General features: G+C 37.7%; 1 protein-coding gene across 1 annotated transcript in view; it reads left to right on the top strand.

Moving 5' to 3' along the window:
• Positions 1–2,305: 2,305 nt before the first annotated feature.
• Positions 2,306–14,852, top strand: part of LOC109378402 (uncharacterized protein C10orf67, mitochondrial-like) — a gene marked incomplete at both ends in the record, with an annotated part of 21,009 nt that continues 8,462 nt past the window's right edge. The window contains 3 exons of the mRNA XM_019634798.1: positions 2,306–2,368; positions 3,094–3,173; positions 3,248–3,313. Coding sequence (XP_019490343.1) covers positions 2,306–2,368; positions 3,094–3,173; positions 3,248–3,313 — 209 coding nt within the window. The remainder of the gene's footprint in view (positions 2,369–3,093; positions 3,174–3,247; positions 3,314–14,852) is intronic.

Genomic DNA, 14,852 nt, shown 5'->3' with positions numbered 1-14,852 from the left:
GGCTGCTGGCTACACACGATAGCCCATGGCAACCCACTGCCACAGGGGCTGCAGCCTACGTAGCCGGTGACTCAGGCAGCCCAACTCCAGGTTGAGCTGTTGTTCAGCATCTTAGCTGTGGAGGGCAGTGTCACTGGCCCTCATATGTGGGATCCGAACCGGGGCCCTGTGGCATCCCAAGCCAGTTCTTAACCATCGCGCCACTCAGCCGGCCCTGAACCCTAATTCTTATATCTAACTGACGTCTCAATTGAGTATGCAAAAAATATAATAAACCTATGCAAGATGTTATGGACACAAGAAAAAGAGAAACTACTTATGACTCACAAGTGAGGGGAGCTAGAAAAATTTAAAGTTGAAACATTAAACTAACACTTGGAAGAGACTTCCTTCAGTGGCAAAGTTTAGTGAACAGCTTTACGTTTCCTTCTTTCTGAATAATTACACTAGTTGTTATTATTTACTTATTAAGTAAATAATATTTACATAAACACATTGTTAGTGTTATTTACTAGATTTCAGCTTTTAGAATCAATGTGTAGATAAAACATGGACTTAATTATAGTGAGAGAATGCTCCTATAGACTGTACAAAGTAAAAATAACATTCCTTCTAAAAACTGGGAAGTTGGGGGAGTTAAGATGTTGGAAAAAATAAAAAAATGAAATCAATTTCTCATCTTTCATAGTGGGGAGTTAATAAATCAAGATATAGGTGTTTATATATATTGAAATCATAATAAAGGCAACCATGATAAGAGCTAAACATTTGCAAATAAAATATCAGGCATCTGAGGGGGAAAGAGAGAAGGTGGAAGGTAATGTGATAGCTCTAAAATCTTAATCTTTATATGTGAGGAACCCAAATCAATAAAGGATATTATTTATTTATAATGATAACAATGCAAAAAAATAAAAAACAAAAATGACACAAAAGAATCCCTTAGATTCTGAGAAGTGAGTTTTACATTCATGTATACTATTTGCAGATTATTTTTAAAATATTGTGCATGTATTTTCTATCGTTAAAAATAAAAGGTATAGGAATGAAGAAGTCAATAGGTTAGTATATATAAATAAATAGTAATCTATGTGAAAAGCCTGGCACAGAGTAAGCACTCAATAAATTATAGTTTTTATGGCTGTTATTACAAATATTGTTATTTTTATATGTGGTAGCTGATGTCAGCTGGGTTCTCTCTTGCCCTTTCAGATGCAGGTGAAATTGGCTCAAACCCATAATTTGTGCTTTGTGGCAGCCTAGAGCGTGTCCAATGGTTTCTGCTGATGCCCATGGCATCTTCTGGTGGCTGCCGCTGTGTCTGAGCTCCTTCTACTGAACTGAATCAGTTTCTGAGTCTCATTGTGCTCATCCCAGTTCACATTTTCTTTAGTCAGACACTGAATTCAATCCAGTTCTGCATTTCTAAAAACACCCACTCACACAACACCTTTGCGTTTGTAAGTTTGAGAAGGATGAAGAAGGTTAAGTGACAGGACAGTTTGCATCATCAAGATGTCATTTCAGATTGAATGTTGGACATCACTCCTGACCACTGGTCAGCCGCGACTTTACCACACACTGGCGCCTCCAGCCTTGTTGTCTTGACTGGCCATTCTCTCCTTCTCTATCTCTTTGCCCAGCCCTCACTAATGATTGCTTGGGGCAACTCAAGGTCCATTTCATTTTATTCTGCTGAGTTCTCTGATTCATACTCCCAGACCTAGCTCCAGGCCCTCCTTGGCAGAGCCCACCCCAAAATGATGGGCAACAGATAAAGGGCCTTTTGGGTCATAGAACCCACTAGAGAACAGAGTTGTGGCAAGAAGGAGCACTTTTTCTGTCTATTATGTAGGAATATAGCAGTAGCTAACCAAGCAGGTATTTATAATCTGTGTATTTTCTCAATGCCATCTGCTCTCCTTCTCATCAGAAAGGCCTAGTAGTAAAAATTCACCTTGATGATCATTTAAAATAAAAGTATTTTTAAAGCTTGTGACTTCACAGGGTACTAATATCCCACTTCATTTTTAAAAAGTATTATGGTAAAATTTGACCAATGTATATCTACAGAATAATGTATTTTAAAAAGTAGTGGGAAAGTTGCCCTGTAATTTTTAAATAGTAAATGCAATGTATAAACACTGAGCTTTATAAATTATAATAGATAAGGCAGAGAAGACTCCTGTGGGACTATGGTTGGCATATTTTAAATCTTAGTTGTCTTTCTCTAAGCGGCAGAAAAAACACATCTTTATGCATTAATTTGCAATGTTGTATTAACTTTGTTTTATTTTCTTGCCAGGTTAGACCTGCAACACATGTTGTAATGCCTGACAAAAAGAAAGTAAAAATGCCAGAGGCCAAGGTATAATAATGACTAATATGATCATTATTGTTAACCTAATTATTGTTGATATGATGCTGGTTGTTCTTAGAACGTAACAATGACTTTGAAAGTGACACAAAGAATTAGTCTTATGACGAGAGAGGATCTGATCGCATCAATAGTATGATTCTGGGGTACATTCCTACTGCACTCAAAGAAATATTTTTCATTCATGAAATGCCTACAATTCCACTGTTAGAGATTCATTCCATTTGATAAAAAAATTTCCCCTCCCCTTTTAAAATATAAACAACACTGAGACATAACATAAATCTCTAATGTGTTTGAGTTGGTCAGGTCCTTTCCTGAGAACACTTTTGACAGAAAGAGGAAATAGGCTAACTGGGGGCAGCTGCCGCCTAGATGAAGAGCTGGAGAGTTCACAATAAGAGAGAGAAAATAAGGCTTAAAAAAAGGGATACCTGGTAGGGGGAGGGACGATGAAGATAAAATTTATTTGCTTTGTAATATTTTCTAGAGCTGGCTGCCTTTAAGTGAATTATTTACAGGAAATGGAGACATGGGATCTTAAATTCTTTCAATTTAAGGAACTTACCAGTAAATGTAACTCATTGTTCCTTCCAATTATTTTTGATAATAGTTAGAATGTGCATGCCACCTATTAGAAATAACCTTTCAGAGTTATGGAGAAACAGGGTGTACTGTTCATGTAATTAACTTTGTGATGTATTTTCTATTGAAAGATTGAAGACAAACGTGTTTTGGAGGAGCAAATAGAAATCCTAAAGGTTAAGTTAGAGAATGAGAAAAAGATGAGAGAAAGGTACTGGAAATAATGATTTATTACTGTTCATTTGTAGCTAATTCAATATTTAACCATCTATAAATTTATTACAGGTTTAAGAAGGAATCAGAATGGATAAGCAAAAACTGGGAAAGGAAATTCCTTATTCTCAGGAACAGGTATAGTGTGGCAATATATACAAATTCTATTCATAAAAATGTGACTAATCATCTTTTAAGGAAATGGAGAGGAATTTTTCTGTATATATGAATTAATATAAAATACTCTAATACATTTTTAACATGAAATGCAAAAGAATTGGCCTAAATTAGAAGAGTAGTCCAAGTCCTAAGAAAAAATAATGAAAAAGTCTGCTTCAGTCCCAATCTCAAAGTTTCAACTTTAAAGGATCAACAGGACAGAAAGTCTGTCTTGATACCTGGCTTAATCAGACCTACATAGTCATCGTCCTCCATAGGGCTTCCTCCATAGGGCAATTTTCCTGCTCATTTTCACATAATCGTATTTAACTGTTCTATATCTTCTTTGTAAAACTGCTTTATATACTAGATCCTCTTCCCTTTTCCAGACAAAACCACACCAACTCCTTAATTCTCAGATTTATTTTTCATTCACATAATCATTTTAATTTCTCTTCCCTATGTCATCTTTGTCTTTTTAAAACTGGAGAAAGCAACACTGTAAAATTCTGAGAAGACTAAAAGCAATGCCAAGTAGAGAAAATGCCTATATTTTTCCTTGTCCTAAAATGCTAACCTATAAACTCTATATTCTATTCTCTTGGTTCCTGCCATAATTTCCCCCAGATGCTCTTCTTTATCGTGTGTTAGAAATTTCTTTGCAAGATTTTCTCACAGTCAAGCATCAAGACAGGATAGATTCAGTGTTGGTCTGATGTCAGAGATCAAGCTAGAGGCTCACACACGACTTCATGGGGTGATAACGCCCTACATTTGCACTGCATTTCATAGGCATGCACTATGTATGTGTGTATATGTAGATTTCTATACATTGCTGTATACATTACACTGAAAAAATCCCAGGTGACACATCAAGAATCCACATAACAAACACCACCAGACAGTGGGTAGGGGATCTCCTCCTGGTGGTAAAATGCTTTCCACTCCGCCTTGTATTTCACATCTGTGCTGATAACTACTCTGCTCTGAAAAAATGTGCCTATCAATACTTACCCTGACTACCTGACACAGTTATTATAAGGATAGCATATAGATACAGGTGAAACAGGAAACTGAGAACACAAGAGAGCTTAAACACGCACTTAATTTCATTTTTCTGCACATGGATTTTGGGCTATCTCTGAAACTCGGTAGAATGTCTTCCCCTTACTTATTTCTGTGGGGTTCACTTTCGTCCTTAAGATTTCCCTTGTTTCTGACCCTATGGGATTCATCCTATATGCAATGACCATTTACAAGGATGTCTCAGTTTTGCTTCAAATTGGTTTGCTGTTAACCAAGATGTTGACAATCATATTCATCATTTTGGTCTCTGCAGACTTTATGTTGATATGTAACTATTTAGGACAAAAGGAAGTATTATTACATACTTTCTATATGTTTTCTCATTTAATCAAGACTGACTGGAGCATAATGTTGGGACATAATGCATTATGTCTCTGGTTTGGTTGCATCACTAGGTGTTAATTCAAGGTAATATATGCAACAACACAGAGAGTGTTTATATCCAGAATGCTGCATCATGGTGTGATATGGAGATAAATTGTACAGTTGCAGACTTGTGTGTGTTAAAATGATAATTTCATTTCACCATAACAGATCTTAGTTCAGAAGCAATCATTTTTGTTTTGTAGAAGAAAAACTTCACTTTAGTCAGTTAAAGAAATAGCCCAATCCAATTATTTCTCAGGCAGTTCATGATTTATATTCAGTCCCAGTCCAACTGAGAGTTTCATCTCCAAACTCCTCTTTCATCTCTGCTGAGTTGGCTCTATTTCCAGGAAAATTGAACTTAAGCAATGCTGAGATGGGCAGGGGCTAGTCCTTCCTCTTAGCATGGCATGCCTGTCTCAGCTGCTGATATCATCATTGTTATTTCTCTCAGTTCAAATGGTACTCAGGTGTGGCACATCAGCCCAAGAATAGATCGCTCCCTGGCTGATACCACAATGATGCAGCCACTCCCACCTCAACCCCAGGACTTGGTCCATGTGCACCCATCTGAGCCACGATACAAAATCAATATATAAAAGTCAGTTGTGTTTCTATACACTAACAATGAACTACCAGAAAGAGAAATTTAAAAACAATCCCATTTACAATTGCAGCAAAAAGAATAAAATACTTTGGAATAAATGTACCAAAGAAGTTAAAGTTCTGTACATTGAAAATTATAAGACATTGATGAATGAAATTGAAGACACAAATAAATGGAAAGATACTCTGTATTCATGGATTGAAAGAATTCACATTGTTAAAGTGTCTTCTACCCAAAGCCATCTATAGTTTCAGTGCAATCCCTATCAAAATTCCAATGGAAGTTTTCAAAGAAATGGAAGAAAACAATCATAAAATTTGTGTAGAATCAGAAAGAACTGCAAAGAGCCAAAACAATCTTGAGAAAGAATAAAGCTGGAGGCATCATGCTTTCTGATTTCCAACTACAGTACAAAGCTATGTTAATCAAAACAATATGGCATTGGCATAAAAACAGACACACAGATCAGTGGAATGAAAGAGAGAACCCAGAAATAAACATATATGTGGTCAATTAATTTATGACAAAGAAACCATGAATACTCCATGGGGAAAGGCAAGTCTCCTCAACAAATGGAATTGGGAAAACTAGACAGCTACATGCAAAAGAATGAAACTGGAACCCTATCTTAACACCATACACAAAAGTCAATTCAAAATGGATTAGGTCTTAAATTTAAGACCTGAAACTTTCAAGTTCCTAGAACAAAACTTAGGGAGTAAACTCCTGAACATCAGTCTTGGCAATGATTTTTTGGATTTGAAAATAAAAGCAAAGGCAACAAAAACAAATAAGAACAAATGGTCCACAACGAGACTGAAGAACAAAAGGACAACTTGTCTGTTCCCCTTCCCCAATTCCCCAATGCTGTTCCTGTCCCCAAATTCCTCAATAAAATCTTTTAAAAAAAGAAAAAAGAAAAGAACAAATGGGACTCCTTTAAACTAAAAAGCTTCTGCACAGCAAAGGAAACAATCATCAAAATTAAATAGCAATCTATGGAATGGGAGAAAATATTTGGAAATCGTATGTCCAATAAGGGGTTAATATCCAAAATATATAATGAACTCACACAACTCAATAGAAAAAAAAAAAAGGCAAAAGCCTCCAAACAATCTAATTTAAAAATGGGCAGAGGAACCGAATCGTCATTTTTCCAAAGAAGACATATGATGGCAAACAAGAACATTAAAAGGTGCTTCACATCACTAGTCATCAAGAAAATGCAAATCAAAACCACAATGAGATATTATATCACACCTGTTAGAATGGCTATCATCAAAAAGACAAGAAATAATAGCTGTTGGCAAGCACATGGAGAGAAGGGAACACTTGCGGACTGCTGATGGGAATGTAAACGGGTTCAACCACTGTGGAAAACAGTATGGAAGTTCTTCAAAAAAATAAAACAGATATTTTAAAAAATAAAACTTCTGGGTATATATCCAAAGGACATGAAAATAAGATATTGAAGATAAATCTGCCCTCTTATGTTCATTGCAACATTATTCATTGTATAACATATTTTTACAAAAGTTAGAATGATCTTGTACACATTAGTCTGCAATTTGCCCTTTTTATTTAATTCTCTATTTTGGACAGCTTTCTCCATTTAAGTATACCTCATTCATTTTCTTTTGTTTTATTTTAATTATTTTTTTCAGTTACAATTGACATTTGTTATTATTTTATATTAGTTTCAGGTGTGGAGCATCATGGTTAGATATTTATAATTTATGCAGTGATCTCCCCAATTAGTTAAGTACATCTCTGTCACTATACCCAATTGTTGCAATATTATTAACTCTATTCCCTATGCTGTACTTTACATCCCCATAACTATTTTGTAACTACCAATTTGTATTTCTTAATCCCCTCACATTTTTCACCCAGCTCCCCAAAATCCCCTTCAACTTGGCAACCATCAATTTATTCCCTGTATCTGTGAGTCTGTTTCTTTTTTTTTTTAACTTGGAGAATTGGGGGAGGGGAACAGTGTTGGGGAATTGGAGAGGAGGACCAGCCAACTTGTTGTTCTTCAGTGTTAGTTGTGGAAGGCGCCAGTCGCCATCTGGCTGCCCATCAGCAGCTCGTGGCCTCTAAGCTCAAGGTGCTGCATTACAATTGTGGATGGGCGTAGTCACCATCCCATATGGGAGTTGAACCAGCAGCCTTATTGTTAAGAGCGCATGCTCTATTCACTGAGCCATCTGGGTGGCAGCTCAGCTCAAGGTGCCAAGTTCAGTCTTAGTTGCAGGCAGTCATAGCCCACCATCAAACAGGTAGTCTTGTTAGGAGCACCTGCTCTCATCAGCTGAGCCATTCTGCCACTTGTTGGAGCTCAGTGGCAGCTCAGCTCAGGCACAATGTCACTGGCCCATGTGGGAATGAATTTGGCAGCCCTGTTGCTCAGAACTCGCGCTCTTAAGCTAACTCTTTATCAACTGAGCCACTTGGCCGGCCCTATCTGTTTCTGCTTTATTTGTTCATGTACTTTGTTCTTTAGATGCCACATATAAGTGAGATCATATGATATTTGGCTTTCTCTGTCTGACTTTTTTCACTTAGCATAATACCCTCTAAGTCCATCCATTGTCACAAATGGTAAGATTTTATTCTTTTTTATGACCGAGTAATATTCCATTGTATATAAGTACCACCTCTTCTTTTATAAAAAAAATTTGCATTGAAATATAGCTAACATACAGTATTATATTAATTTCAGGTGTACATCAGAGTTATTCGACATTTATATACCTAAAGAAGTGATCACCATAAGTCCAGAAACCATCTCACACTGTACCATGCTACGACAATATTATTAACTATATATTCCCTATGCTGTATATTACATCCCCATGACTTATTTGTTTTATACCTGGAAATTTGAACCTCTTAGTTTCCATTACCTTTCCCCCCCCTTAAACATTTTTCAATTACAGTTGACATTAGATATTATTTTATATTAATATCAGGTGTACAACACAGTGGTTAGACATTTGTATAATTTAAGAAGTGATCCCCTAACTAGCCTAGTACCCATCTGGCACCATGCATAGTTATTATTATATTATATTATTGACTATATTCTCTATGCTTTACTTTACCTCCCCATGACTATTTTGTTACTACCAATTTGAACTTCTTGATCCCTACCCCTTTCTCACCCATCCCCAACCCCCTCCCATCTAGCAACCATCAAAATGTTCTCTGTATGTTTGAATTTGTTTCTGTTTTGTTTGTTTGTTTATTTTGTTCTTTAGATTCACATATAAGCAAAATCACATTGTATCTGTCTTTCACTGTCTGACATACTCCACTCAGCAAAATACCCTCCAGGTCCATCCATGATGCCACAGATGTCAAGAACCCATTACCATCCATGGCCAAGCAATATTCCATTGTATATATGAGTTATGTACCACCTCCTCTTTATCCATTCTTGCATCAACAGACACCTAGGCTGCCTCCACATCTTGGCCATTGTAAACAATGCTGCAGTGAACATATGGATGCACACGTTTCTCGAAGTAGTGTTTTAGGTTTCTTTTTAATACCCAGAAGTGGGATTACTGGGTCCTTCTTTGTCTCTTGTTATAGCCTTTGTTTTAAAGTCTATTTTGTCAGGTATAAGTATTGCTACTCCAGCTTTTTTTTCTTTTATTTTCCATTTTCATGAAATATCTTTTTCCCATGCCTTTACTATCAGTCTGTGTGTGTTTTTGATTTGAAGTGAGTCTCTTGTAAGCAGCATATGTAAGGTTTTTGTTTTATTATCCATTCAGCTCCCCCTATCTTTTTATTGGAGCATTGAATCCATTTACATTGAAAGTAATTGTTGATAGATATGTAATTATTTGCATTTTATTATTCTTATTTTTTATCTTTTCATCTTAAAGAAGCCCCTCTAAGATTCCTTGTAATACTTGTTTGGTGGTGATGAACTTCTTTAGCTTTTTCTTGTCTGGGAAGCTCTTAATTTTGTCCTTCAATTCTGAATTATCATTTGCTGGTAGAGTAATCTTGGTTGTAGTTCCTTGCTTTTCATCACTTTGAATATTTCCTGCCACTCCCTTCTGCCCTGCAAAGCTTCTGTTGAAAAATCAGCTGACAGTCTTATGGGAGCTCCCTTCTAGGAAACTAAGTGCTTTTCTCTTGCTGCTTTTAACCTTTGGCATTTTAATTATGATGTATGTGTCTTGGTGTGGGCCTCTTTGGGTTCATCTTGTTTGGGATTATCTGCACTTCCTGGGCTTCTATGTTTATTTCCTTCTTCAGGGTAGGGAAGCCCTCTGTCACCATTTCTTCAAATAGGTTTTCAATTCCTTGCTCTCTCTCCCCACCCCTCAGTACCCCAACAAAGTAAATGTTGGTACACTTGATGTTGTCCCAGAGGCCCCTTAAATTATCCTTATTTTAAAAAATTATTATCATTATTATTATTTTTTGCTATTCTGCTTGGGTGCCCTCCACCACCCCATCCTCCAAGTTGCTGACTTGATCCTCTGCCCCATCTCATTCCCCGCTGATTCCATCCAATGTATTTCTCATTTCCATTATTGCATCCTTTATTTCTGACTGGCTCTTTTTTATGTTCTCTATCCCAATTTTTATGCTTCCCCTCTCCCTGCCAAAGCCCTCCCCGAGATGACTGAGTATCCCCATAAACAGTGTCTGGAACTCTGCATCTGGTAGATTGTTTGTCTCCACCCTGTTCAGTTCTTTCCCTGGAGTTTCTCCACCTGGGACACATTTCTCTGCCTCCCCATCCTGGCTGCCTCCCTGTGTTTGTTTTTATGTATTACATTAAGTAGAGCTGCTATGTCTCCCGGTCTTATTAGAGTGGCCTTATGTAGTAAGTGTCTTGTGGGGCCCAGTGATGCAGTCTTCCTGGTTATCAGAGCCAGGTGCTCCAGGTGTGTCCCTTGTGTGGCTTGTGTGTGCCCTCCTGTTGGAGTTGAGCCTTGGCTGCTGTTTGCCCATCAATGGGAGATATTGACCCTCAGGCTGGTTGGTTATGAGGACTGGCCATGACTACAGTGGAGGAGCTGTTGTGCAGGGGCTGACCCTACAGAGCAGGGTTTGCTTTAGTGGGGCTCTGATGCCTGCCCAGTCTGCCCTTTGTGTGTGTTGTCCTTGGAGGTGGCTGGTTGATGCTCTAGCTTGGTTCAAATCTGGCCACCAGGTGTGGCAGCCCTGGGGCCTCCCTGGAGGGGCCACCACCTCACAACAAGTTCAGCCACAGCCTGTGCCCAGCAGGGGGCCACCTGGCATGAACCACAAAGCAATCCTCAGTTGGCTGCCACCTGTGCTAGGCTTAGAGGTGCCCCAAGATGCAAAGTTGTGAATCAAGGCTGGCAGCCACTAGCACTGGGCCTGGGGACTTTCAGCTAGAGGCATGGGACATGCCAAAGCCAGATGCCACCCACTGGGTTTTCTAAACCTTTGAGAAATTCCAGGAAAGTCCGAAGCATGAGCCAAGACAAGCCATCTATATGGAAGAGCCACTGGAAGCTGCCTGGGTATGCCCAAAACTTGGGTAGTGCAGGGTCTCAGGAAATTAAGGCAAATGAATGGTGTTAGCCAGGTTGATAGAGTCTCAGAGATGGCGGCCACCTGCATCTGCTCTTTGGGAGGGGGTAGGCTCAACAAAGAAACAATGGCTTCCACCAGCTTCTCAGTCTGGGAGAAAGCTGCCCCTCCAGCCCTCACCCTGGAATCCGACAATTCATTTCCCCCCTGTATGTCCCTGGAGACTTTCAAGCTGCTGCCCCAGTGCTGGGTCTCAGAGCAAGTGAGCAAGTTTTTCCATGGGCATTTTAAGAGGAGCACCTGGGAATGCACCCACACTCTGTCTCACTCAGCCACAATCTCTGCTGGTTTTCACAGCCAGAAGCCATGGGGATTTCTCTTTCTGGAACTGAATCCCTGGGCTGCAGAGCCTACTGTGGGGCGGGGACATTCCCCCTCACCCCACTCCTTCCAGGGAGACCTCTGCAGCCAAGACATCCCTCTTGAACTTTAATTGCCACATGCAGGTGCAGAACCAGCCTGCTCCATGTCTCCATCCCTCCCACCAGTCTCGAGGTGGCCTCCTCTACATGTCCCCAGCTCAGCCAGACCTCAGGCTAGTCTCAACAATGATTATTCTGTAGCTCAGTTGCAACCTTGATATGGTTGTGAGAGGAGGCAAGCACAGCATCCACCCACTCTACTGTCCTGACTGGATTCTGTACCACCTCTTCTCTATCCAATTGTCTATTGATGGGCACTAAGGTTTATTTTATATCTTGGCTATTGTAAATAAAGCTGAAGTAAACATAGGGGTGCATATATCTTTTCAAATTAGTGTTTTTGATTTTTTTTGGATAAATACCTACAAGTGGAATTGCTGGGTCATAAGGGAGTTCTATTTTTAATTTTTTGAAGAATCTCCATACCATTTTCCATAGTGGCTGCACCAATTTCCAATCACATCAACAATGCATAAGGGTTCCCTTTCCTCAGCATCTTCACCAACACTTGTTTGTTGATTTACTGATGATTGCCATTCTGACAGGTGTGAAGTAATATCTCATTGTGGTTTTAATTTGCATTTCTCTGATGATTAGTAATGTTGAGCATCTTTTCACGTGTCTATTGGCCATCTGTATGTCCTCCTTGGAGATATGTTTATTCAGGTCCTCTGCCCATTTGTTAATTGGATTGGGTTTTTTTTGGTGTTGAGTTGTATGAGTTTTTAAATAAATTTTAGATATTAACCCCTTAGCAGATGTATCATTGCAAATATCTTCTCCCATTCAGTATGATGTCTTTTCATTTTGTTGTTAGTTTCCTTTGTTGTGCAAACACTTTTTAGTTTGATGCAGTTCCATTTGTTTATTTTTTCTTTTGTTTCCCTTTCCTGAGGAGACATATAAAAAAAAAAGAGGGTGCCAAAAAATGTATATACATTTTTAAGAAAGGAAAAAACTATTAAAATTGTAATATCAATATATACCAATAATAAAAGATGAATACAAGTCACATTTGACTCCTGCAATTGCAAGAGGTGCTCAAAGTGGTTACCATCAGCATCCAGACACTCCTGATGATGGCAAACTACTTGAGCAACGTTGACCAAAGTGTCCATTTGTGTACATTTTTTGGCACCCCCAGTATATTACTAAGAGCAATGTCAGAGAGTTTACTGCCTTTGTTTTCTTCTAAGATTTTCATGGTTTGGGGTCTTACACTTAAGTCTTTAATTCATTTTGAGTTTGTTCTTGTATATGGTGTAAGAAGGTGGTCCAGTTCCTTTTCTTTTGCATGTATCTGTCTAGTTTTCCCAACACCATTTATTGAATAAATAGATTGTCTTTACCCCATTGTATATTCTTGCCTCCTTTGTCATAGATTAAATGACCATATAGATGTGGTTGTATTTCTGGGCTCTCTATCCTGTTCAATTGATCTATGTGTCTGTTTTTATACCAGTACCATGCTGTGTTGATTACTATAACCTTGTAGTATAGTTTGATATCAGGTAGCGTGATACTTCAACTTTATTCTTTCTCAAGACTGCTGTGGCTATTTGGGGTCTTTTATGGTTCCACTTAAATTTTAGGATTATTTGGTCTAGTTCCCTGAAAAATGCCATTGGTATTTTGATAGGGATTGCATTGAATTCATAGATTACTTTGTGTAGTATGGACATTTTAATAACGTTAATTCTTCCTATCCATGAACACATAATATGTTTTCATTTATTTGTATCTCCTTAAAGGCCATATATGACAAACCCATAGCTAACATCATACTCAAGATGAAAAAAGCTAAAAACATTCTCTTTAAAATCACAAGACAAGGATGCCACTTTCACCACTTTTATTCAACATCATATTGGAAGTCCTAACCACAGCAATCAAACAAGAAAAGTAATTAAAAGGCATCTAAATTGGAAAGGAAGAAATAGTACTGTCATTATTTGCAGATAACATGATACTATACAGAGAGAACCTCAGATTCCACCAAAAAACTATTAGAACTGATGAATGAATTCAGTAAATTATAAGGAAACAAAATTAATATTCAGAAATTGGTTGCACTTCTTTTTTAAGTTGCAGAAAAAGGAGTTTATTAGAAGAAAAAATATATTTCAAAGAAACAGAAGTAGGCCCGAGCAGTAGAAAATGGCTCAAGGGCCATTATTAGAAGAGAAAGTACACTCCAAAACGTTTGGAGCAGGCCGAGCAAAAGAAGCTCAAAAAGTCTGGTTGCACTTTTATACACCAATAATGAACTATCTGATAAGAAAGAAAAATTAAGAAAATCTCATTTACAATTGTGTAAAAATAATACCTAGGAATAAATTTAACCAAGGAGGTAAAAGACCTGTACTCAGAAAACTATAAGACACCAAAGAAAGAAATACCTCATCCATTTTAATGGTTACATGCTCCTCACATACATGTAGATTATAATTTACCCAAGTAGTTAGGTTGCTTAATTTTTTTCCATTATAAACAATGCTGCATTAAGTATTATTGTGTATTCTTAATATACTATTGCTATTATTTCTGAAGTAGTTTTGATGGGTCAAAAGATGCACAGCTTTTTTATATCAGATTAAAATTTTTTAATACACTTAAATTCTATTTGTAGCCATACTCCAACCCTATGCCTCCCCTTTCCTCCTTAGAGGTCAACAAAATAAATTAGTGTTTATTCTTTTACTTTTTTACTATAAATTTATATCTGAGTAAAGATAAATAATAAAATCTATTTTCTGTACTTTAAATTTTTATATATATAATGTACATTAATCATAATGTACTTATCAATTTTTTCATTTGTCATATTTTTGAAATTTATTCAAGTTGATATTTAAGATTTAGTTTATGTATTGGGTTATTGGAAAAGTCATGATGTATTTTGTCTGTTTTACAAAGGCCAGTTATTTACATAAAGAACAAAGATCAACCAATGATATATTGCCCGTTTTGTTCGATAACCTTTTGCCATCTTTCAGTGAGCTTCATAATTCCTCGTTCATAGAAGGACCTGTCTTCATTTGCGAAAAACTGAACAAGGTGCTGATTTATAGCGTCATATGAATTGAACGTTATACCATGCAGGAGTTTTGAAGAGAGCAAGACAAGTGGAAGTCTGACGGCGCAAGGTTAGGCGAGTATGGTGGGTGTGGCAACACATCCCATCCAAGCTCCAATAATGTTTGATGGGTGATCAAACATGTATGGTCTTGCATTATCGCAATGGAACACAACTCCTTTACAAGTAGCAAGCTCTGGACATTTCTGGATGATGGATTCGTTCAAACTGTCCAATTGCCAACAGTACACATTCGAATTGATTGTTTGGTTCCTTGATAGGAGCTCAAAAAACACAACTTTAAAATCCCACCACACTGAGAGCATAGCCTTCCTCTGATGAATGTCTGTTTTCAATGTCATTTGAGAT

Source organism: Hipposideros armiger, unplaced genomic scaffold, assembly GCF_001890085.2.
Source record: "Hipposideros armiger isolate ML-2016 unplaced genomic scaffold, ASM189008v1 scaffold_1950, whole genome shotgun sequence".
Taxonomy (NCBI): Eukaryota; Metazoa; Chordata; class Mammalia; order Chiroptera; family Hipposideridae; genus Hipposideros; species Hipposideros armiger.
This window is presented reverse-complemented; position numbering and strand designations above follow the sequence as displayed.